This window comes from Rutilus rutilus (assembly GCF_951802725.1).
Source record: "Rutilus rutilus genome assembly, chromosome: 1".
Lineage (NCBI taxonomy): Eukaryota > Metazoa > Chordata > Actinopteri > Cypriniformes > Leuciscidae > Rutilus > Rutilus rutilus.
In genome coordinates, this window is record NC_140209.1 from 54068783 (window position 1) to 54091665 (window position 22883).

At 37.9% G+C, this 22883-nt stretch overlaps 1 protein-coding gene across 2 annotated transcripts; it reads left to right on the forward strand.

Annotated features, from left to right (window-relative positions):
- Positions 1-713: 713 nt before the first annotated feature.
- Positions 714-22268, forward strand: cdc42ep4a (CDC42 effector protein (Rho GTPase binding) 4a). 2 transcript variants are annotated; one of them, XM_084421113.1, is made up of 2 exons: positions 714-915; positions 19009-22268. In XM_084421113.1, the coding sequence occupies exon 2, from the start codon at positions 19157-19159 to the stop codon at positions 20162-20164; it is 1008 nt and encodes a 335-aa protein (XP_084277239.1). In that variant the 5' UTR covers positions 714-915; positions 19009-19156; the 3' UTR covers positions 20165-22268. The 2 variants fall into 2 exon arrangements, with proteins under 2 accessions (XP_084277239.1, XP_084277240.1); XM_084421114.1 differs by lacking the exon at positions 714-915 and adding an exon at positions 17789-18031.
- The last annotated feature ends 615 nt before the right edge of the window (positions 22269-22883 follow it).

Below are 22883 nucleotides of genomic sequence, written 5' to 3' on the forward strand. Positions count from 1 at the left end.
CTGACTAGGTCCTTCAATGGCACAGTGACTAATAATTGTTCCCCACAAGATCCCTATCAAGTTAACTGCTTTTCAAAGAGACATCCAAAGACAAAGGGAGGGCCACAGGGAGGGCAGGATCAGTAACACCCTTTTTACACGCAATACAATGTTGGGATTAGTTGTTAAAAATCAACCCAGCACTGAAAAAAAAAAAACAGGATGTTCATCTTTGATAGCTTTACTAAAGAGCAGTCTGTACAAAAACAAATTAATTTAATTAAAATTTTAAATTAAAAAATTAAAGCAAAGTTTAATGTCCAGGTTGTGGTCACATTTCACCAACATAAAAAAAACAAAACAAAAAAATCTTGATTTTGGTTTCCATTAGATTCCCTGACCTGTAATAAATGATTTCATTTTATTTTTCTACTCAGATCAAAGAGGAGAGCAACAAATACATGTAAATAATAACAAAAAGGCTTTTAATTTCGCGTTTCTTTCTTTGATTTTAGGTTTAAATAAACCCGGACGTGTTCTTGAGGTTTCCTGAAGTTCACCGAATTTTATGATTTTAAAGTGACAAAACAGCAAGTCACCAGTGCGCTCTATGCATTAATTGGGCTGTCTCTTTAAGCGCAGCGTGTATAGGGGCGTGTCTAATGGTAATAGAGGGCGTGTCTGTGAAAAGAAAGGGCGGAGTCGAATGAATTATTGCACAGAGAGGTGCGTTTAGAGCAGAGCTTGACACAGGAAGGATGCGGGCGGCTGTCTGTGGACTCAGAGCTTGTGTGTATTGTCACAACTGAGAGATACATGTATTACCTATAAATAAACAACATAAAGGAGCACGAGGAAATATTAAGCTCAAACAGCAAACCACCCTCTGGATGAAATCATGAGCTGCACAGTGTATGGAGCACAGCATTAAATACAGTAAGTTTAACCCTATTTTAAGGAGAGTGAGAGATTTCACACAATTAAAACATCCATGCATAGCGCTTATTTTAACACTCGCGTGAGCGTAAATGTAGCTACTAATAACAATCCAATTTTGCCTTTATTTATTATGTGGTGCTGGGTTAGGTCAAAGTTTTTGTTTAGTTTGCTGAGGCAAACCATTCATTAGTCTGCACTCTATTAACACGAGACCTCAATCAGTCTTCAAAGCCATGGTCGAATAAGGGAGGGTCTCTCGAAAGCTGTTTATCATTTTTGTAATGCATGGTTCTGTTCAAAATATATAATTAAGCTGTTATAGCCTACATCTTCATGCATTTGCATAAAAATAATATCCTTTCCGCTGATAGAAGCGCTTTCTGTGTGTCCATTGTTTATTTTTGTGAGGATCCATCATCATCATCATCATCATCATCCCTGCTGCACATGGTCAGCTGGATCATTGTTCTTTATGTGCTCGTGCGTTTCACGCAACACTCACGAGTCAAGCACTCTTATTGATTTTGCACCCTCAAATATGAGCTCAAATTTGCTCAATCAACATACGTCATGCGTGTTGTGACACGGTCGCTTCTTGGTCACTGTCTGTGATGATGATGTCCATGTGCATGACTGCTGCTATGAAATATTGCCGGTGTAGTATATTGGCTAATTTGCGCACAGCATGTGCAACACATAACATTTCTTTGTTGTGAATTGAATGCAGATTTAGAAACGGAACTGAGACACAGCCAGTGTGAGGTCTGTCACAAAGGGAAGATCCAGTGCAATGAGATTGGCTATGGTGCCCATGGCAATGGATGAACTTGAATGTCCTGACCTACATTATAATACAGATGTCTTAAATTATAAGGTTAAGCTATGGTTTAAAACACTATGCGCGAAAGGATGTAAAAAAATAAAAATAAATAATAATAATAATAATAATAATAATTATATATATATATATATATATATATATATATATATAATATATATTATATAGCCTATTAAATAAAATAAAAATAAAAATGTCTTAAATATACATGCATGTGTGTGTATTTGTACAAAATTATTATACACCATATATATGCATTATTTGGATGATTTCTGTTTTTTAAACATTAGGATACATTTACACGACAATGATTTACAAAACCCACATATAAACCACAACGTTGTGAAAAAAGATACCCCTTCACACGAAAACGACTAAAAGTGCTGTATTATTCATCCAGGCCAGTAGTTGGCGATGTCACTTCGCAAAGAAACACCTCGTGCCTATAGACAGAACACGCAATACGCATGCGCATGACGTCACCGTTTTCACAAATTCTCATTTTTTTAAGTTTACACAGAGATGATAACGGTATCATTTTCAAAAACTTGAACTTTGAAAAGTTTGCGCTTTCAGTCCCCCAAAACGTTGTGGTGTAAATGAACAGCCAAAACACATAAATGTTCTGTTTTTATTTGAAATCGGTGTGGTGTAAACAACCCCTTATGTATCATGTTAATAGTTAATGTCATGAAGTACACTCAACATGTGTATGTTTTTCTAATTCCGAGTACTTCATACGTCCACTTAAAATAAATTGTTTAAAAGCTGGTTAAAAGTCAGTACTGAGAAAAGCACTAGCATCATTTGTTTAAAGATGCCATTTTGATCATTTGATATTCAGTTTATGTAATAAAATTGATAAATGTATAAATGAAAGAAAAATTCAGAAATCTTTCTGTGCTACTGAAGGAGATCCCATATTCATCTTTCACATTAGTAACAATAACCACAATAGCTGTAGTTTGTTGACGATAACTGTTAGTATGGTAAATTATTTTAAGGAGCCTAATCACCATATGAATTCATGTTTGACTTTGGTGATGGCGTATGGAGCAACACACAAGTGCATCTGAAGGTCTGTTTACACACGTGTCCACCAGTTGATAAACGGTCCTCGTGTTTGTTTAGTTACAGAAGTTCAGCACCTGCTGGTCATCCTGGTACTCCGGTTAATGTGTTTCCCATTTTCTCGTTCATCACTCCCCCACAGTAAACAGACCGCCAGAAAGCAGATGTACAAGTTTATGTACTCGCTGCTTTCTTTCTGTTAGTCTACTTGAAATGTTTTCCGCTCATCTTGATATTTGTTTGATATTGATACTTCTCAACATTATGATGTTGAGAAAATCTCTTCCTCATTTACAAAAACATTGAGAAGCGTTTTCACCTGCATTCTTGTCAGAATTAGCAGTAGTGTGTATTTTCCTCTGGAAGTCACTTTCTCATTTGCATTTAATTATTGTGACTTTTGTCAGCCTCAGTGGATTTAAATGCATGTACATCTTCAGCTCATTGTTCCGCAAACCCATTTTTAGTGATTATATTTTTAAAAACATAATGGATCATTCTGTGTCAGATCAACCAAGTTTTGGAAACTTCAGAGGCTACGGTATGACAATTTTCTTCTGAGATTTGGAGCCAAATAACAGGTGACAGAGAAAATGACTTTAGAAAGATGGCAGCATCATTTTATTTTTACTCAGAGATTGGTAGGCCTATTAGTAAAAGCTATTGACTTAAGCAATCCCTGTTGCATTATATGCCAATGGTGACAGGTCCAAAACGGTGATGGGTCCAACTTTTGCATGCCTGTAACTCAAGAAGTATAAAAGATAACCTTAATATCATTTTAGATTTTGGTTCGTAACAAACCTTTTTTTTTGTTTGTTGGTATATTTCACCCTACATGGTTCACTCGCACAGATATGGAGATCTCAATGTGGCTCCATGAGTAAATTGTTAAATTCTACACATTTTCAGTAGTCAAAAACCAAATGTGGGCCACTTTACTTACGGCTGACACTTTTCCCCTTTAAAGAGGAATGCCTAAAGAACTAATAATGTTGAAAATAGTTTCCTTTCAAAACATTTGCATAACATAAGCATGTTCTTTAAAAAGAGAAAAGTATCAGCTGTATGCAAAGTGACCCACATTTGGTTGTTGACCACTGAAAATGTGTACAGTTGACCAATTTACTCACGGAGCTGCATTAAGATCTCCATATCTCTGTGATTGAACCATATTGGGCCTTTAAAATGAAGATACCAAAAGAAATGTTTATTAAAAACCAAAATCTAAAAAGATATTAAGATATATTTAATACTTCTTGAGTTACAGGCATGCAAACTTGGGGCAAAAAACACAAAAAAGTGTTTTTCCCCCCATTTCTTTAACTGTCACCATTGGCATATAAAGTAATCAGATGTAACTAATAGACCTACCAAACTTTGTCTAAGAATAAAATAATGATGCTGCCATCTTTCTAAAGTCATGTTTACCCCAGAATGACCCTAATATGGTTCAATCACAGAGATATGGAGATCTTAATGCAGCTCCATGAGTAAATTGGTCAATTGTACACAGATTCAATTTATGGTTTTCTAGTTCACAACCCCCTGTTTTTTGGGGACTAATGTCCTGGGGAGTGTTTTTGAGCATATATTCTGTTTCTGTGTATTTCCTAATGGTAAAATAAGAACAGGTGTTAAAAGGGTGATATTATAAAGAAGATCCCAGTATGTTTTGACATTGTTATTTCTCTCTGCTGTGTGTGAGCATGTCTGTACGTCTGTGTGGCTCAATGTGTGTCCAGCCTTTTCACGTTCCAGGAAATTCCACATAAACTGTATTTTTCCCCAGAACAGGGCAGTGAAAGTAATGTCAAGCGCCGGAGGCTGAAAAATGCCTAATAGAGCCGTCAGTATGTTGCATGAAATCATATACTACAGATGCTAACAGGAATAAAATTAGGTAGAAATAGCATGCTTGATGGAACCAATTGCAGATGGAGATATCACATGAGATTTATTTGACATGATACAGTGGGCAGGGTATGTGAATTCAGCCTCGATTGCTCTCTGATCCATTGCCAATTCACTGACCACTTTAAACTTTATATAACCTCTCCGTACAAACCCTGAAACATCACAATCTTGCTCTTACTGTTTAATTAGTGGCATTTATAGGGCAAGCATCAGTATTACTTTTACTAATATATACATATATACACACACACACACACATATATATGTGTATATATATATATATATATATATATATATATATATATAGTATTTATATATATTATATTAGAGATGTCATAGACATATTATACCTCAAATCATATGCCTTGGGGAAACTCCTTTATGTTACGGATTCCATCCATTCCAAGTTTAAAGAGCTAAAGTTTCTTCCTGCTGTTTTTAACCAATTAATTTACATGTTTTTTCCAGTCATTTGTGATTGGTTGAATATAGTTGAATTGGATCATTGAAGGTCAGCAGCAAATGCATTGCTTAATAAAGTGAGATTAAATACATAAAGTATATTAATAATTTAATTTAACATTTAAATATCGCAGGTTTGCGTAATATTCCGAGTTTGCATTTCACTTTTTCATTTTGAGAAATACTGAATCTGTTATATCATTTGCTTTCAGGATAATCCTTTATGCAAAATTGAAGTTTACTTGCGTGAATTTGAAACAATTACAGCCAAGTATACAACGGTAAGATGGAAGTTTTGCACTGAGGAAAACGCATCTCAAACACATTAAACAACACGCGCATATGACGGTAGGACAAGCCATGTAGGTTTATGATTTAGTTTGAAGTGCTTAATATAAAGCACTTCTCATGTTTAAGACAATTTGGATCATGCACTTATCTGGCAACAGCTCTGTCCTTCCTTATTTTTCAGATAAGTTCGCAACAAAGTATATTTCCCATCCTGGGGGGCGAAATCGGAGTTTGAAATGACGTTCCGCACGTGCAGTGGTTAAAACAACACCATATTCATTTGGTAAACGTGTGTACCAAACCGAAAGACCCATACCGAAATGTTTTCAGTATGAAAAATACACCCCTAATTTAAAGTTATCTTGATGCCCCCTAGTCGGCTCTGTCCTCCTGGTAAAGAATGACTGCATTAGAGACATGGACCAATAAGAAATCACTTAGAAAACCTTTTGTTTTCATCTTTCATGTCAATTTTATTCAGTAGCAGAATATTTGATGGTAGAGAAAGGTGCATTGTCTGTTACTAGGTAGTTATAGAACCATTTCTTTGTTGTTACACAATGAAACTTTCCCTGGAAGGTATGTCTATGTCTGGCTTTGTCACTCATTCTCTTTCCTTTTCATCCATAACACGTCAACATAAAAGAAAACAACAGTGTCAACACGGCATCTCAGCTATTTAAACTGACGCCTTTCATGGATCCCATCACTGTTTTATGACTGCAGACCGTGCATTTTTAAAGATACCCGGCAGTAACATCACACCTGGTGAGGATGAGAGTGGTTGTAATGTTCACACCTGCCTTTAGGTGGAATAGACTCTCATTACAGCGAGGGGCGCTACACTCTTACATATAAAACCGTGAAGTTCATCGTAAACATCACTTGAGCAGCAATAACAGTCAGTTTATGGAGGCCTGCTGTGCTGTTTGCTTGTTTAGTGTGATGGGGGTTGAGTTTGTGTTGTGTTTATGCTCCTGCGGAAGGGCAGGGAGTTGATTTTGTTGGGATGGGAGGGAGTGGACACTCTGCCCTTCCTGTCCAAAAACCCCAGTTTACAAACTCAATCTAATTCACATCATTCTGTCTGTGTTGTTCCACCGTATTTCACTTGACAGTCTAGACTTAATGTACTGCTTTTAAAAGGCTGTTTATTGGTTAAGTCCATATTCATGCATTGTTTTACTCTCGAATCCTAAAGTTTAACAAAGTACTTTTAGTTTAGTAAGTGTCAATTTAAGATGACATAAGGCCTGTTCACACCAAAAACAATAACTATAACGATATCGTGTGTTTTATCGTGTGTATATATTTTTTCCTCATTATTGTACACACAGCACCCCATATTGACAGAAAAACACAGAATTGTTGACATTTTTGCACATTCATTAAAAAAGAAACACTGAAATATCACATGGTCCTAAGTATTCAGACCCTTTGCTCAGTATTTAGTAGAAGCACCCTTTTGATCTAATACAGCCATGAGTCTTTTTGGGAAAGATGCAACAAGTTTTTCACACCTGGATTTGGGTATCCTCTGCCATTCCTCCTTGCAGATCCTCTCCAGTTCTGTCAGGTTGGATGGTAAACGTTGGTGGACAGCCATTTTCAGGTCTCTCCAGAGATGCTCAATTGGGTTTAAGTCAGGGCTCTGGCTGGGCCATTCAAGAACAGTCACGGAGTTGTTGTGAAGCCACTCCTTCGTTATTTTAGCTGTGTGCTTAGGGTCATTGTCTTGTTGGAAGGTGAACCTTCGGCCCAGTCTGAGGTCCAGAGCACTCTGGAGAAGGTTTTCGTCCAGGATATCCCTGTACTTGGCCGCATTCATCTTTCCCTCGATTGCAACCAGTCGTCCTGTCCCTGCAGCTGAAAAACACCCCCACAGCATGATGCTGCCACCACCATGCTTCACTGTTGAGACTGTATTGGACAGGTGATGAGCAGTGCCTGGTTTTCTCCACACATACCGCTTAGAATTAAGGCCAAAAAGTTCTATCTTGGTCTCATCAGACCAGAGAATCTTATTTATCACCATCTTGGAGTCCTTCAGGTGTGCTTTCATGTGTCTTGCACTGAGGAGAGGCTTCCGTCGGGCCACTCTGCCATAAAGCCCCGACTGGTGGATGGCTGCAGTGATGGTTGACTTACTACAACTTTCTCCCATCTCCCGACTGCATCTCTGGAGCTCAGCCACAGTGATCTTTGGGTTCTTCTTTACCTCTCTCACAAAGGCTCTTCTCCCCCGATAGCTCAGTTTGGCCGGACGGCCAGCTCTAGGAAGGGTTCTGGTCGTCCCAAACGTCTTCCATTTAAGGATTATGGAGGCCACTGTGCTCTTAGGAACCTTAAGTGCAGCAGACATTTTTTTTGTAACCTTGGCCAGATCTGTGCCTTGCCACAATTCTGTCTCTGAGCTCTTCAGGCAGTTCCTTTGACCTCATGATTCTCATTTGCTCTGACATGTGAGCTGTAAGGTCTTATATAGACAGGTGTGTGGCTTTCCTAATCAAGTCCAATCAGTATAATCAAACACAGCTGGACTCAAATGAAGGTGTAGAACCATCTCAAGGATGATCAGAAGAAATGGACAGCGCCTGAGTAAAATATATGAGTGTCACAGCAAAGGGTCTGAATACTTAGGACCATGTGATATTTCAGTTTTTCTTTTTTAATAAATGTGCAAAAATGTCAACAATTCTATGTTTTTCTGTCAATATGGGGTGCTGTGTGTACAATAATGAGGAACAAAAATGAACTTAAATGATTTTAGCAAATGGCTGCAATATAACAAAGAGTGAATTTAAGGCGGTCTGAATACTTTCCGTACCCACTGTAAATTCTGCTTTTTTGTTTGTTTGTGAAATAATCAGTAGTTGAGAAATGTTTTCATTGTTGGAGACTGACGCACCATTATTTGAATTCTTTTCCCCCCACACTGGTCTGTTGTTGTGCTATCGTCTATTTTTATATAAACCCACCGTCAAACTGCACATAAATACAAAACAAACTGTGGTCGTCTTTTTTTTTACAAGAGATGGTCACTTCCTGTGTAAGTGAGTAGTTCATGGCAGACAGACAGGCTTCATGAGGATACAGTTCTTGCAGTCAGTTGTTGTGTTAGCCATGTGTTTGTGTGTCTCACTGTCATCTGTCTGGCGTCGACATCGCCGGTGTTTTGGGAGTAGTGGATTGTCCTCTGTAAATAATATGCAGCTTTGAAAATATTTTGCTTTGGAGCAGAATGAATATAGATGTGCTGACGTGATTATTCCCGCCAAAAACAATGGATTTGTGTGTGTGAGTGCCAACATATCTACTGTGTGAATAATCCTGTTCATGGCTTTATTGTTCTTTGCTCAAAAACAACGTCCAGAAAAAAATTTGTACAATGAAAATATAAGTAAATATAAAAATAAGTATAAGAAATTTAAAGATTTAATGTAAAATGTAAAATATATATATATATATATATTTTTATAAATCGAGGAAATATAATATAAATAAATGTTAAAACAAATTAAACATTAAAACAAATAAATATAAATATAAATAATTATAAATTAAATGTTAAAACAAATTAAACATTAAAACAAATAAATATAAATATAAATAATTATAAATTAAATATAAAAATATTAAGAAATTATAAATATAATTTAATATAACACACACACACACACACACACACACACACACACACACACACACACACACACACACACACAAATACTGTATATTTTGTATTTATCTTCTTGTTTTATTCAATTTTTTATAAATTTTTATATTTTGTATTTATCTTATATTCATCTTTTTTAAAATAATTAACATTTGGCAGATTCGGCAAGGTGTATGGGCCACACAGTCGTGGTCAAAAAGTTTACAGATAACAATAAATATTTAATATATAATATAAAAAATTAAATAGAATTATAGAGAATGTATATTAAATATACAATTTATTTCAATATATAAATAAAAAAGAAACTTAAAAAAAAAACCTTTAGGATTTAATAGTAAGTAAATTATTTTAATTTAAAGTATATACCAAAATGATAATATAGGATATAATGATATATATTGATTTTCAGTTAAGTCAACATGATGCTTTAATAATATTTGTTGCATATTTTGCAAATTTACTTGATTTACCATTTCGAGTGGTTCATTACGTATTTTTCATCATTAAATGTTAAGTATGTTTGAATCGTACAGTATTTACAACCAGTATAACTGAGAGAGAACCCTCGTTCCCAAAGCCTAGACAAAATCTTGCATGGTGAAATCAATGCACTCGTTTCCTCAGGCAGAAAGCCATCACTCCTGCTGTTCTCCCCCAGTTACAATCATGACATGTAACTACAGCTGACATCTTTTATTCTGACTGGGCCACGTTTATAATGCAAGCCTAGGTGAGACACCATTTTTAGTTGGAACCAAGAGGTCAATCACCACAAAGCAATCAAGATATTGACCCCCCAGAATAACGGTTGCTTGAATCTTTTGACTGATCTGTTTGAAAGACCCATCCTCCTATCTATTGTCATGCTTACTCGGCTCTGTATAAGAGGTCTGCCACATTCAGCCCAATAGCCTTTGTGAGCAAATGCAAACGACACCTGGGAGGTGTGACAGGAGGAAGAGAGGTTAACGATGAACCATGGTGTGAAGATTATCTTATCTCAAGTGAATAATATTTACTCGCCCATCCCCTCATCCTTTCTGCATGCAACTTCCACAAAGCATAGCAGGCTTAGCATTATCTGAGGTCCGTTTGAGCAGCGGTACTAGATTAGCTGGCTTTTCAGAGCTGCCGTGATTTAGTTTTTTAGGGTTATCAGCATCTGTGAGGACAAATGGGCTGGGAAGATGCTGTGGGTGCTTAGTCACTCTGCCACGGAGAGGTGCATTATGGGTAATTGAATCGGCTCTGGTCAGTGTCTGCTCTCCAAATCAAATACTTAGCCTATTTCTGGTAAAGCAGATGTAAGATGTTTCACGAGTGGTTGATACTTACATTAACATTCGTAGTCGTGCTGATATAAAAAGAGACGTCGCTTTTTTTTTTACACTCTCTTTAAAGGCTTGTTCACATCACAGGGTGCTAGAACAGCACCAAATTAGTTTTGTTTATTCTTTGTCCACTTAAATGTCTGGTGAATTAGGCTATATTGCTTTAAAGCAAGCGTAATTTGTTTTTGACAGGTGAGTTTTTACTTTTTTCTTTGATAGATGCTTTTATCCAATTTGGCTTTGTTTTTTTGCTTGAATTTATTTATTTATTTTTTGTTGCATATTTTAATTTAAGTTTTAGTAATTTTATGGGCTTTTGTCACTAGTTTTAGAGATGCACCGATATGAAAATTTTGGCTGATACCGATAACCGATAATGCTTTATATTTGAAGCCGATAACCGATATATTGGCCGGTAAATCTAAATCCAAATTTTTTCATAATTTTTAAGAGCCTGATTACAAAAACAAAAGTCTTACCATTAAAATCCATGTCCCAAACACACAATTATAATGATGTTCTCATTATAATTATGTAGCCGATATGACAGACTTGCTTATTAACTGTATTTTCCTTTTTTGAAGTGATTCCAATCATATTTTAAGCAATTCAAAACCATCTGAAGTGTCTCAGCTGAAGGAAATAATCCATTATTTATCAGCTTTAATATATCGGACAAATTTTCTTATTCGGCCTATAACGAGAACATAAAAAATGATCATATATCGGCCGATAACGATATGGTGGCCGATATATCGTGCATCACTAATTCGTTTTTTTAATATATTTCTATTTAGCTTTATTTTTGCTTTAATTCTGGTAATTTTAGTACGTCAATTTATTCGATTATTTCAGTTAGTTGCCAGTTTAATTTTTATATTTGTGTCTTATTTTACTTAACCATTTTCAATTAACAAAAACAAAATGTAATGGTTTTAGGTAACAAAAGCTATGTTTCCATCCAAACTTGCGAGTTTAACTTCACGCACAAAATTGTAATATCGCATAAAACATTTGTGAATGAAGCAAGCGTTTCCATCTCCTGTTCAAGAGAACAAAATCGTCGCTTCCTGAGAAAAACTGCTGTGATGTTATCTTTTATTTGGATGCTGTTGTTTGTGAACGCAATCGTGTGAGACGCTTCTGGGAGGGAATTAAACCAAATCTCAAGCATTTCAGAATGATCAAGCCAACAGTTGAGATGCTGCGACGCGATTGGTCCGCTGGTTCGTCCAGTTATCCAATCACAGCCTCTGTTTGTTTTTTTGTTTTTGTGCACCCAGGGATTTATTCAGTAAATGTGTTTCCATCTAGTTTGTTCATGTCCTCCAATTGGATAAAAAATGGATCCTCTATTGAGCGCATGCGTTTTTTTTTATGCACATTTTTAGAATTTATGCTCATCTTGGCGTTTCCATCCAGCATTTTTTTTAAATCTCAAAATTCACATTAAAAAGGTGGATGGAAACGGTTAATAACAACCAATCACGACCTTGATTTTCATTTTGTTCTAGGTGCAAATAGGCATTTATTACATGTGTTTCTCACACGTTTCACATGCACTTACTATAGTAATAACACTACATTTGCAACTAACTAGACCGAACCCTAAACTTATAGCAAGTGTTATTAATAACTTACTCTGTAATTAATTGTAAAATCACACTGTAATAAGGACACCTGAAAATAAGTGTAACCATTCGTTTCTTTACCAGTCTTGCTGTGCCCTGCTGTTTAAAGATCTGTCGTAATGTAAGTTGGATTGTACCATATGGGTCTCTGTCTGTGCGGCCATGGGGTCATGGGGACCTCCATACAGGTCACTGGCTCCTAATGGACCCAGTCAGACGGATCTGTCCCAGCTGGTGCACACACCCCATCACATCACATCACATCACATCACATCACACCGCTGCTGGCAGTTTTATGTCTAGTAGGAATATCACTACTTTGTTCTAGAAATCTATTCACTCAGTAATTTATGAACTCAGTGGCTTTCAGTTAATTCAGTTTTCTACAACGAGGTGAGGCAAAAGGAAATTACTCTTTCAAGTTGCAGGCTTTTCACAGCATTGTAACATTTATAATTGAATTAATGCAAGGCGTCTTTTTTCTGCTTCAGCTGTAGTCTTTCTTTTTGATGATTTTAGGACTCTGGTATTGAGCAGAACGCATAAATTATTTATGGTTGAGGCGTATAATAAAAGAACGCGGCTCCGGAGGCTCCTGCTCAGATAGGCAAAGAAAAACTACCACAGATCAACAGCAGATCATTCACTGTCTGAGTGCTAGGATGCACTCAGCACTTTTGTTTGATTCACAGAGAGACTCTTGTTCACAAAGAGCGAGCTTACTGTTCGTCCACTGCGAGGACCAAAGACGACTTGAAGTGCATGTGACATGCCAGTGTGCTTCAGCCTTAAACAGCATGTTTCAGTGTCTTAACGTTGTCATTAAATTAGACCGATTAACCCATTCTTCATGTTTTAAGGGTGAAGTGTGTAATTTCTGCCCCACTAATGGCAGCCCGACGCCCAAAGGGTGTTATATGTTTGGCAACAGCTCTTCTAATACTCGTTGATGGAGTGTGTAGCTTTTCATTTCTTAAACAACCATGTAGGAGGACGCATCATGGCCATATTCCAGGACCAAAAATTGATGCACCTCTTAATGGAAATGAATGTTGTGATGTTATTTCCATCAAGAGGTGCATCATTTTTGGTCAAGATCTTGTATTGACAATGCAAGAGTCCAGCACTCTGTAAAGTCTCCTCCAGCACATCCCATAGACTTTCAATGAATTTAAGATCTGGACCCGATTCATGTGTGAAAATGATTCTTCGTGCTCCCTCAGGATCATTCTTTCACAATATGAGCCTGATGAATCTTGACATTGTCATCCTGGAATATAGCCATGATGTGTCGTCCTGCATGGTTGCCTAATAAATGAAAAACTACACACTCCATCAATTAGTGTTAGAAGAACTGTTGCCAAATATATAACATGCTATAAACATCATCATAATCACTGCAATAATGATCCAGTCATAGACGCATAATTGTTCGCCTATTTAAATCCATACAGCAACTTTTTTTGGCCGGGCAGTGTATGTTGCGTTGCGTTGCGTTGCGTTGCGTTGCGTTGCGTTGCGTTGCGTTACGTTATGTTACGTTACGTTATCCACTACCCTACATTATCTGCACAAAGATATTATTCGGCAACTTGTTTGAAAACAGTTATTTTTGCATTACTGTTTTGCTGCTAGTTGGGCAGTAACACACACTTCATTCATGTACGTGGATGTAAAAGTTTTGAGATTCAGTACTTAAACAATTTCTGGATTGTGATTTCAAAATTAGGATTTGTGGTTCTCTCAGAGATGCTTTTTGAAACTAGAGGCACCCGAAATGCATTGTGTGTGTGTGTGTGTGTGTGTGTGTGTGTGTGTCTGTATGTTTTTCTATGAGATTTGCTAAACCTCTTAAACTCACACGGGGGTCAGAGGTTAGTATGTATTGGGTCGCAGGGATGTAGAAAAGGAGGAGCGGGTAGTGGGAGCGAGGGAGGTGTGTTTAGTCTGTACAGAGGAAGTCCAACTGCTCCCTACAAACTGTGTTGCTATCATAGACGTTGTGAAAGGGTATTTGGAAAGTCACTCACCCCTTCAGGGGCCTGTTGTTTCCCACGCTGCCTTCCCATGCTCCCCGGTCTTCATATTTGCACGTCTATAAATAAAGCTCCTTCTTACCAGAAGCGCTTGATAACTGATCCAGAGATGCACATTGACCACTATTAACCAAAGGTTGTTAGCCTTTCCCGCAATATGCGCTAATGGAGCATAGTGGGGCACTTTTGAGAGGGATGTAGATACAGACTGCAGTGTCTGTATAGAATGACTGATCCAGAAACAAATGCCGACCAAGTGGCCAGTGCATGAAAAAGTGCAATACTGTACATAATGTGAATTTTTACACAACTGTTGTAATAAAAAAAGTTCAATGCTCAAGGTGGCAATAGAGTTGTAACCTAATAATGCACAAGCTTAGCTAGAAGCGTGTGTTCACATACTTGCGAAGACTATGTTTGGGGCCTTGGTGTAGGCTATACTGTATGTGGGACAGGACAGAAATACAGCGGAACTGTGTGTCTGGGGGATTTAGGGCTTTACATCTTTCATCTACTGCTTGTTTTTCTTCCAGCTCATGCCACCCAGTAGAAACGCCTCATATAAACACTGCTGTCATTGTCCAGAATGCTGTGAACTGTTGTTCGGCATTGTAATTTGTGTCACTAAAGCCCTATTCGGATGGGATTAACTTTTACAAGGGTAGATGGAGTAATGTAATTTTATTAATGGCCAATTCTCACGGGATAAGATATCTCAGTAAAACTAGCGGAAGTGGGAGGGGTGACTCGATTTGCGCATCGCCGTCACACCTCCTGTCGTCCTGATATCACGTGCGCAAACATGTATAACCTATAGTTATATATATATATAAACAGTTATGTCCAGTCGAACAATGTATTAATTAATTAACTTCAGATTGGATTGTGTTGGTAATAGGCACTTGCATAACGCTAAAAGATGTTTCGTGCCTCTAACAAGTGCTTTAGATCTTCTTTCTGATCTGAATGGTGTGTGGAAAACACTTGAGGTTTGCCACAGACTCGTCCCAGCGTTTAGAATGCAACTGAATGCTTTTTCAAGCACCCCTATACTTGAAAAACCGCGGAAAACTACTTTTAAACATGAAATGACAAAATATTTACGTACATATTTACAGCGGGTCTATTCGCACGGGATTAGTATTTCCTGAGGTATTTTTTCCGGACCTTTTTACTGAAAGTACAAGTCGCCGTAATCTTTACTGACATTGTCCGTAATGATTACTGAGATGGCACATTCGGACGGGACTAAAATCACTGAGAAGCTCTGGTAATTATTACTTTATTACGGTGTTAAACTAGTCCCGTCCGAATAGGGCTTAACTGAATAATTTTGCATACTGATTGCACGCTGTCCTCTCTTTGGACTTCTGTTTGTGCCATTTTTATGAGAAGTAATTTGTTTGTATCATTATTACACTTCCATATTTCTATTAATACAATTCAGAAAATTCTATTTAGGTCTATTTATTAAAATTAGTGGGGAAAAAACAGTTTCTTCCCCTTTTGGGAAATTATAATCATTACATTTAATGCAAAATAAAAATTTGTTTTTTGGGGGGGGGGGTTGTGGCGCAAAAAAAAAAAAAGTGTCTGACTGCATAAAACTGCAACTTTATGCAGAAGTTAACCAGTTGCATGGGCAAGTGGTAAGTGTTAACCTTCTATAACTTGCACACATTTACCTGTACTTATGTATTCGGATCGGTAGACACACGTTATGTCGACTAATTATGTAATATTGATTATCCAAGGTTTATTATAATCATTTTCGCTATGATCGATATAACCAAAAACTGATATGGTAGTCCATACAGACTTTTTTTTTTTTTCTGTTTTTTTATTTATTTAAATTAACACTTATTCAGCAAGGATGCATTAAAAGTTGGTCAAAAGAGACTTTTGGAATTTGGAATTGTTACAACAAAAAAAAAACTTTTTTTTTTTCAGCACAACTGTTTTCAACATTGATAATAATCAAATTTTTCTTGATCATCAAATCATCACATTATAATGATTTCTGAAGGATCGTATGACGTAATGATGCTGAATTTTTTTTTTATTGTAATAATATTTCACTATTACTATTTTTACTGTATTTATGATCAAACAAGTGTAGCCTTGGTGAGCAGAAGAGATTTCTTTCAACATCAAACTTCTGAATGGTAGTGTATAAATCTATAAATTTTCTGTTTTTTTTAAGATGTAGAAGCTTTCAAAAGACATTATGATTTACATGCTTTATTCATTTTCATTTAAGTTGTATTTCTGCTCTAGCTTCTGTACTAATAACTTACTCAACAAACTTGGCAACATTCAATGGCTCTTGCCTAAGGCAAGATAATGATACATTAATCCAGATACATTTGAAAACGGCGTTTCAGTTTAAAAAACGCTCTCCGTCCACACTAGTGTTTTCAGGCAAAAGTTTCTCATCCACACGGAAACGTCAAAAAAAAAATTTCCGCAAAATTCACCTTACTGCACATGCGTAAAACCTAGTCCAGGTCGCACTCAGTCACCATATGTTTGGTCTAAAATCCAACTGCTCTTATGTTTTGCCGCAGACCTTCAAATGTGAGTACATTTTCTGTCATCTTTGCAGGACTGTGATATGAAGAGTGTGCAAAGTAACATATTTTAGCAACAGTGTGAAAGTGAATAGCACATAACAGGCACAATACCGGTATAAACATGAACATTTATGGTTTCAAAATGCGTCAAATGATTAAACATGCGTCATCATTTTCCAATACATCCGGTTTGACAGTCCACACTACAACACGAAAACAGCGTTTTCAAATGTATCCACTTTGGAGAGCATTTTCAAAAAGCTTCGTTTTCATTAATAAAAACGCTGTCTCAGTGTGGACGGAAAGCCAAAACGGAGAGAAAAAGATGCATTTTCAAACGAAAACGTATTGGTGTGGACAAGGCCTAAAATAAATGGCTAAATGTAATTTAAGAAGTTAAATAAGGTATCAAAGCTTGATTAATGCACAGTAGAAACAATACTATTGACCAACACTGATATTGTCACCAATATATAGTGCTTCCCTGGGAATCATTTTGGAGGCTGTGCAAGGGCTTGCTTTGTTTTCAGGTGGGCTCGTCATCATGAAATGAAGTCATGGAAACGGGTGTGTGTGGCGTAGAGCTGCAGGACTCTATCACTGATTGGCTGAGCCTTATCCTCACTCTCTCTTGCCTTCAGGGAGGTGCTGGCTGCATGCATTCAGTCCGTCTCTAACAGAAGACACAATAGAAGATGCTCATTATCTGTTATTTAAACAGGGAGTTCTGATATTCAGTAGGTCTGGGACATGGTATGTCAATTTTTTTTTTTTTTGTGCTCTATAATTAATCTTTAATACCAAAGAGAGTGATGATTCTATTCTAGTCAATGATTTTCTGCATAATTCACAAAATCATTGTGGATAATTTAGGTTTTTAATTTAGTCATTGACTATGCTGATGCATTTTAATCAGTGAACTGTATAGAGTGAAATAAACATTTTGGTTAGTGCCAAAAGGAAATAAAAAGCATGCTGACAGGAAACACTAACATCTGTGTGCAGAGGGGTGTTGCTATAGAGACGCAGGCAGGTAAGGACATTATCAGGAAGTGCAGACAAAGCTGGTAGAGGAAGACTGAGCCAAAAAGAGGTCATGAGTTGGTTGGGCACCTCAGAGAAATTTACTCTTGCTGCTGTTCGTTTTCAAAGCAAAGACTTCATGAATATAACAGCAGATCTGTGACAGGAAAAACTTGTTGCCTGCCAAGCATTTGGCCTGTCTCTCACCGTTAGTGTTAACTTACAGACCTGGGAATTATGCCACAGGACTCTCCGGTGAGGGTAAGCATTTTATTCATTCAAAGTGAGGTTTGTTTAAGAGCGTCAGACCTTGTTGTGGTGTTTTGAGTTGGAGGTTTGTACTTGCTTGTCTGTGTGTAAATGTGTTTGTGCTTAATTTGATAATAATTGTGGTTGTCTCTGGTGAGCTCATTAGTTCAGAGCATAGAGGTTAATTTTAGAGTCGAGTATGTTACCTCCGAGCCATTAATAGGGTCATGGCTAACCATGTTCCTCTGTCTCTGCCATACAGTCATGACTAATTACACAGGAAGTCACTGTTACTTGATAGAGAGTCTTATCGGTCTTATCTGTACTGCAGAGCAATGGCGTTTGATGAGATATTGCATTCTACGTATCATTGGCAGCTGGTCTCTATCTGTGATGTTGTCCTTGTACTTTCCAATTTACCATACTGAGAATTTTAGAGAGGGAAATGTGCTTATTTGTCATGAAAATCATAACGATTCCAAAAACAAGCTTTATTATCTTTAAATAAATGTTTTCTTTTTGATTATTTTGGGGTAAAATATGGTTTTACCCTATGAGGATATTACTATTGACACCGTAAGTATTTCACCAAGTAGTTAAACTCTCTACTAAGTTCTTTCAGCAGTCTCTGCTTATCTTATTAATGATTGAAAGTCTGCCTGCCTGACCGCAAGAATCCTGACCCTTACCTCATCTGAATGCCAAAAGCACTTCTGCAGACTGCCGCGGGGAAAAGAATGACACTGCAGCTTCGGCTGGTATTCTGGCCAGACACCTTGATAAGACATCCTGGAACTGCCTGTGTTATGCATGGACTTCCAATTTCTTCTGACCGTATTGATCTTGCCCCCAGAAAGGCAAACAACACAGAGTTATAATTAACTCAACTTCTTAGCTTTGCACTGTGGTTTTGCTTAGAGTCAAGATGTCATCTCCAGTTAACTATGAAATTTAATTTTGATCTTGATCTTGTTTGTTCCCAATTACAGATTATCTCCTGTCTGACAGATGAAGTGGCAGCCATCAAGACTGGACAGAGTCAGCCTGAGCAGAATCTGGTTAAACCAGGAACCTTTTAGGACTCTTTAAAAGAAAACCACAATTGTAGGACTGGATTTGTGAGTTGTAAAAACCAAGATGCCTATCTTAAAGCAGATAGTAGCGGGGTCTCAGACCAAACGGCGCTCTCGTATGGACCTTACTACAGAGATGATCAGCGCTCCGTTGGGTGACTTTCGGCACACCATGCATGTCGGGCGCAGTGGGGAAGCTTTCGGGGACACCTCTTTCCTAAGCACTCGATCCGGAGAGCCATCCCAAGAGGGACACACCTATCCTCGCTCTCCGAAACCGGGACTGTTGTCTCGTACCTTCCGGAGCAGCAAGCGCTCTCAGTCCGTCACCAGAGTAGACCAGCAAGACAATACCCTCCTTCCTCCTAGTGGGTCACCTACCTTTGTGAAGAATGCCATGTCCTTGCCCTTTCTGAACAATGAAGATGAACACGATATTGACAGTAGGGAGCTTAAGAGCTTGACATCCAGCCCCTCCAATGGGGCCTCTGCTAACGCATTGGACCTGGAGCTCCATGAGAAGCACTTCGGTGTGTTGACGGACCTGCGCTCTTATCCATCGTACAACGGGGGAGGAATGAAGAAAGCTGAATCTGTAATGTCATTCCATGTTGACCTTGGGCCCTCGATGCTGGGGGAAATCCTGGGGGTCATGGAGAAGGAAGATGATGATCAGGGGTTTGAGGAAGGCAAGAGCAGTGAGGGACATGCTTCTCCGCTGCCCTGCAACCAGGGAGAAGTGGATATGGATGAGGAAATGAGGGAGATTGCTGTGAAAGAAGAGGAACCAGAGGGCTTACTTGCTCACGACGAGGGTCCCATGAGGGCTCCCAGCTCTGTCGACTTGGAGATCCAGAGCGAAGGCACCAGCACCCCAGAACCACACCAGAGACATCTGCACCACCTCGACAGCTGCTCCAATTCCAGCTCCGGTTCAGCCGCCATGAAGGAGAAAACAACCAGTGAGCCTTACGAGGAAGATACTGGCATTACCGACAACACCTGCAACCCAGACAATGAACCAGCCTTCTCCTCCTTCATGGAAGATGAGGATGATGAGATCCGAGTATGAAACCCTACAATCAGTAAACCCTTCTGGGGATGGATCGATAAATATTCAGAATTTGGCATTGTGTATTGAGGAGAAATGCAAAGACATAAGCACGTCAAAGCTGGACAGATGCCTCAGGTTCCTGTGTCCCTGTAGAGATAAGTTGAGGAGACTGCTTTAGCTCAGACACCAAAGCCATCTGTAACACTACTGACCCATGCTAAGATAAACAGCTGGATGTGTTTATATTCAGACTGAATATCAGTCCAAAAGGGACCTGCTACAAGTTCCACTGATAGCTCTGTTGAAGGAAAGGCATCCAGGAATACATACGTGACCAAAACTTTAAACTTCACTTGCTCAAGCAAATGCCGTTTTAAGCCATTCTTCCATAGTCCCATGCAGGGTTCCCAGAGTCGTAAACTGGAAATGTCAGGGAGTAGTTTTTTGAAATTATTTTCAGGCATTGAAATGTCATGCATTTCTTTGTGTTTGCAATCTCTATAAAAATTTGTTTAAAAATTCTCATCCGATAATTTTGTGCGTCAAAAAATTTGGGAACCCTGCCCATGACTTGGTGCCTAAAGATAATGGTTCTTTTGATTTGGAGCACTAGTGTATTACAGTGAATAGTGTAATTTGTTCTGTGGCCCTGTGCATTAAGGTACTGTATATTTTCAAAGTAAAAATCAGAACTTAGAAGTAGCATCGTGTGTGGAGGGAGCTCTTACGAGATGATCCAAAATGCTAAGTTCTGTTTTACTATACACATTCTTGGGGTTGTCAAAGCCCTACAAATAATTTATCTCTTGATTGCATAAAATTCAGTCGCACAATATCCATCCGGTAATAGGACGTCATTTTGAGAGCTACTGTGTTTCAGAAGCTCAGGAAATGTCCTTGTGAAGCTGATTATAAAACCGCCCAAGCTCAAATGGAGATCATTTGAAGGTGGCAGATGTTTGAGATCCTCTTCATCCTCCACAGAATCATTATAGTCCACTTTTGGGAAGAATGGCAACAGGTGTCCCTTCATCAGATCTTTTTTTTTTTTTTTAGTCTGTACATGTTTTGCATAGTAGTTGTTTGCTCAGTATCTTGCATATCTTACCACTTCCTTCCTGCTCTTCATGGCGTGTGAGGGGAACTACTGCTGTTTATTGCTGGATTTTTTTTTTTTTTTTTTTTTTTTTTGTGATCAGTTTGGTTGTTGCTGTCATTGAAACATTTAAACCATAGTTTAAACAATATTACCTGTCAAGCAAAACTAAGTCAGTTGTGTTGAGTCACGTCTTCTAGTAAACATGAAAGTGTCAGTTGTATTAATTGTGCTAACTCACTTTAGCAAATTATGGAACTGGTATTGCTCCATAGAAAATTCACAGGGGCGCTTTAATACACTTAATACACAGAGACACTAAAATTCTGTTTGCATGTTTAGACATTTTCATTATGTACATATAGGTCTTCATATTGCAGATGACCATGAATAAACTAAACCGATGCCTTTATTACTGAAGACCTTCATGTGTGAATTAACTGCAATAGTCTGCAAGCTTACTGTCTCTGAATAAAAAAAAATCAGGCACTGTGAAGTCTTGTGTCAGCCTTAAGCAGAAAAGTGCCAAATCTAATCTAGCATGTACTGCCTAGTAAGCCTGACTTTTGAGTATAATTTAACATGGTGAATGAATTAGGCTTTGCCTTAATCTACAATTTCAGATATGGGCCAAATAATCCATCTTAGTTTGATTACTGTGGACAGAAATGCTAAGCAAGAATTTACCCAATTTGCTTCAAGATGAACCTCAGGGAGAAAAACACATGAGGTTAGCTATTGAGATTTATTTGCATAGCCTTGTGCTAGCGGTCAAATTAAAATTTGGGGAGATAAAAACACAAGCAAAGAGAGAAGTCTAATTACGTATATCTGAAACTGTGTGGCTGTGTGTGAGGTGGATTTAGCGAAGCTTATCTTCGTCTTTTCCTATTTCTTTGTGATAATAGTGCTGTTTGCCTCGCTTTGCTACAATTTCTATGTTGATCATGTATATATTCATGCTTGCCAGCCTTTTCAAAAGGCTATAACTGCTATATTTTTAAATAAAAGAAAAAGTTGTCCACAGTTGTTTTCTTCATTTCAGAATTTTTGTCCTTGTAAGATTATTATTTTGTTGTAGTTTTGTATTGTGCAAGTGGCTTAAATTTGAATTTATCATAGATAAAATAACATGAAACCTGGTTCATGAGACTGACAATAAACAAGCCTTTTGATTGTGATTTATTTTACTGTGTGCTAGTTATGGTGTTGGATGAGTGGAATATTAAAGCGGCCATGACATGAAAAATCGAAATTGCTTTGATCTTTTGACATATAAGGTCTTTGTACCATTAAAACATCCTTAATCATAAACCATCATAAACAAAGCCTCCAGAGCAAGAGATCGACACATAGTTACACATCATCACAGCATAGGCCCCGCCCACTGGCGTTCAGTCAGTGGCGTAACGGTGCGTTCACACGGGGCGTCAGCGTCAACGCTTGACGGAAGGCGTGGCTGAAGTTTGGCACTGACGCCATGGTCATAGCAGCGTCAGCCAACGAAATTAGACAGGAACTCAACAACAAGCTTCATTGTCATTCAACATGGACGCCAATTTGCCAATAAAAAGTGATTGGTCATAAAGGACCGGGTGATTGCCCACCGCAATAATTAGTTTCTCCTCCATTTTAAAATGT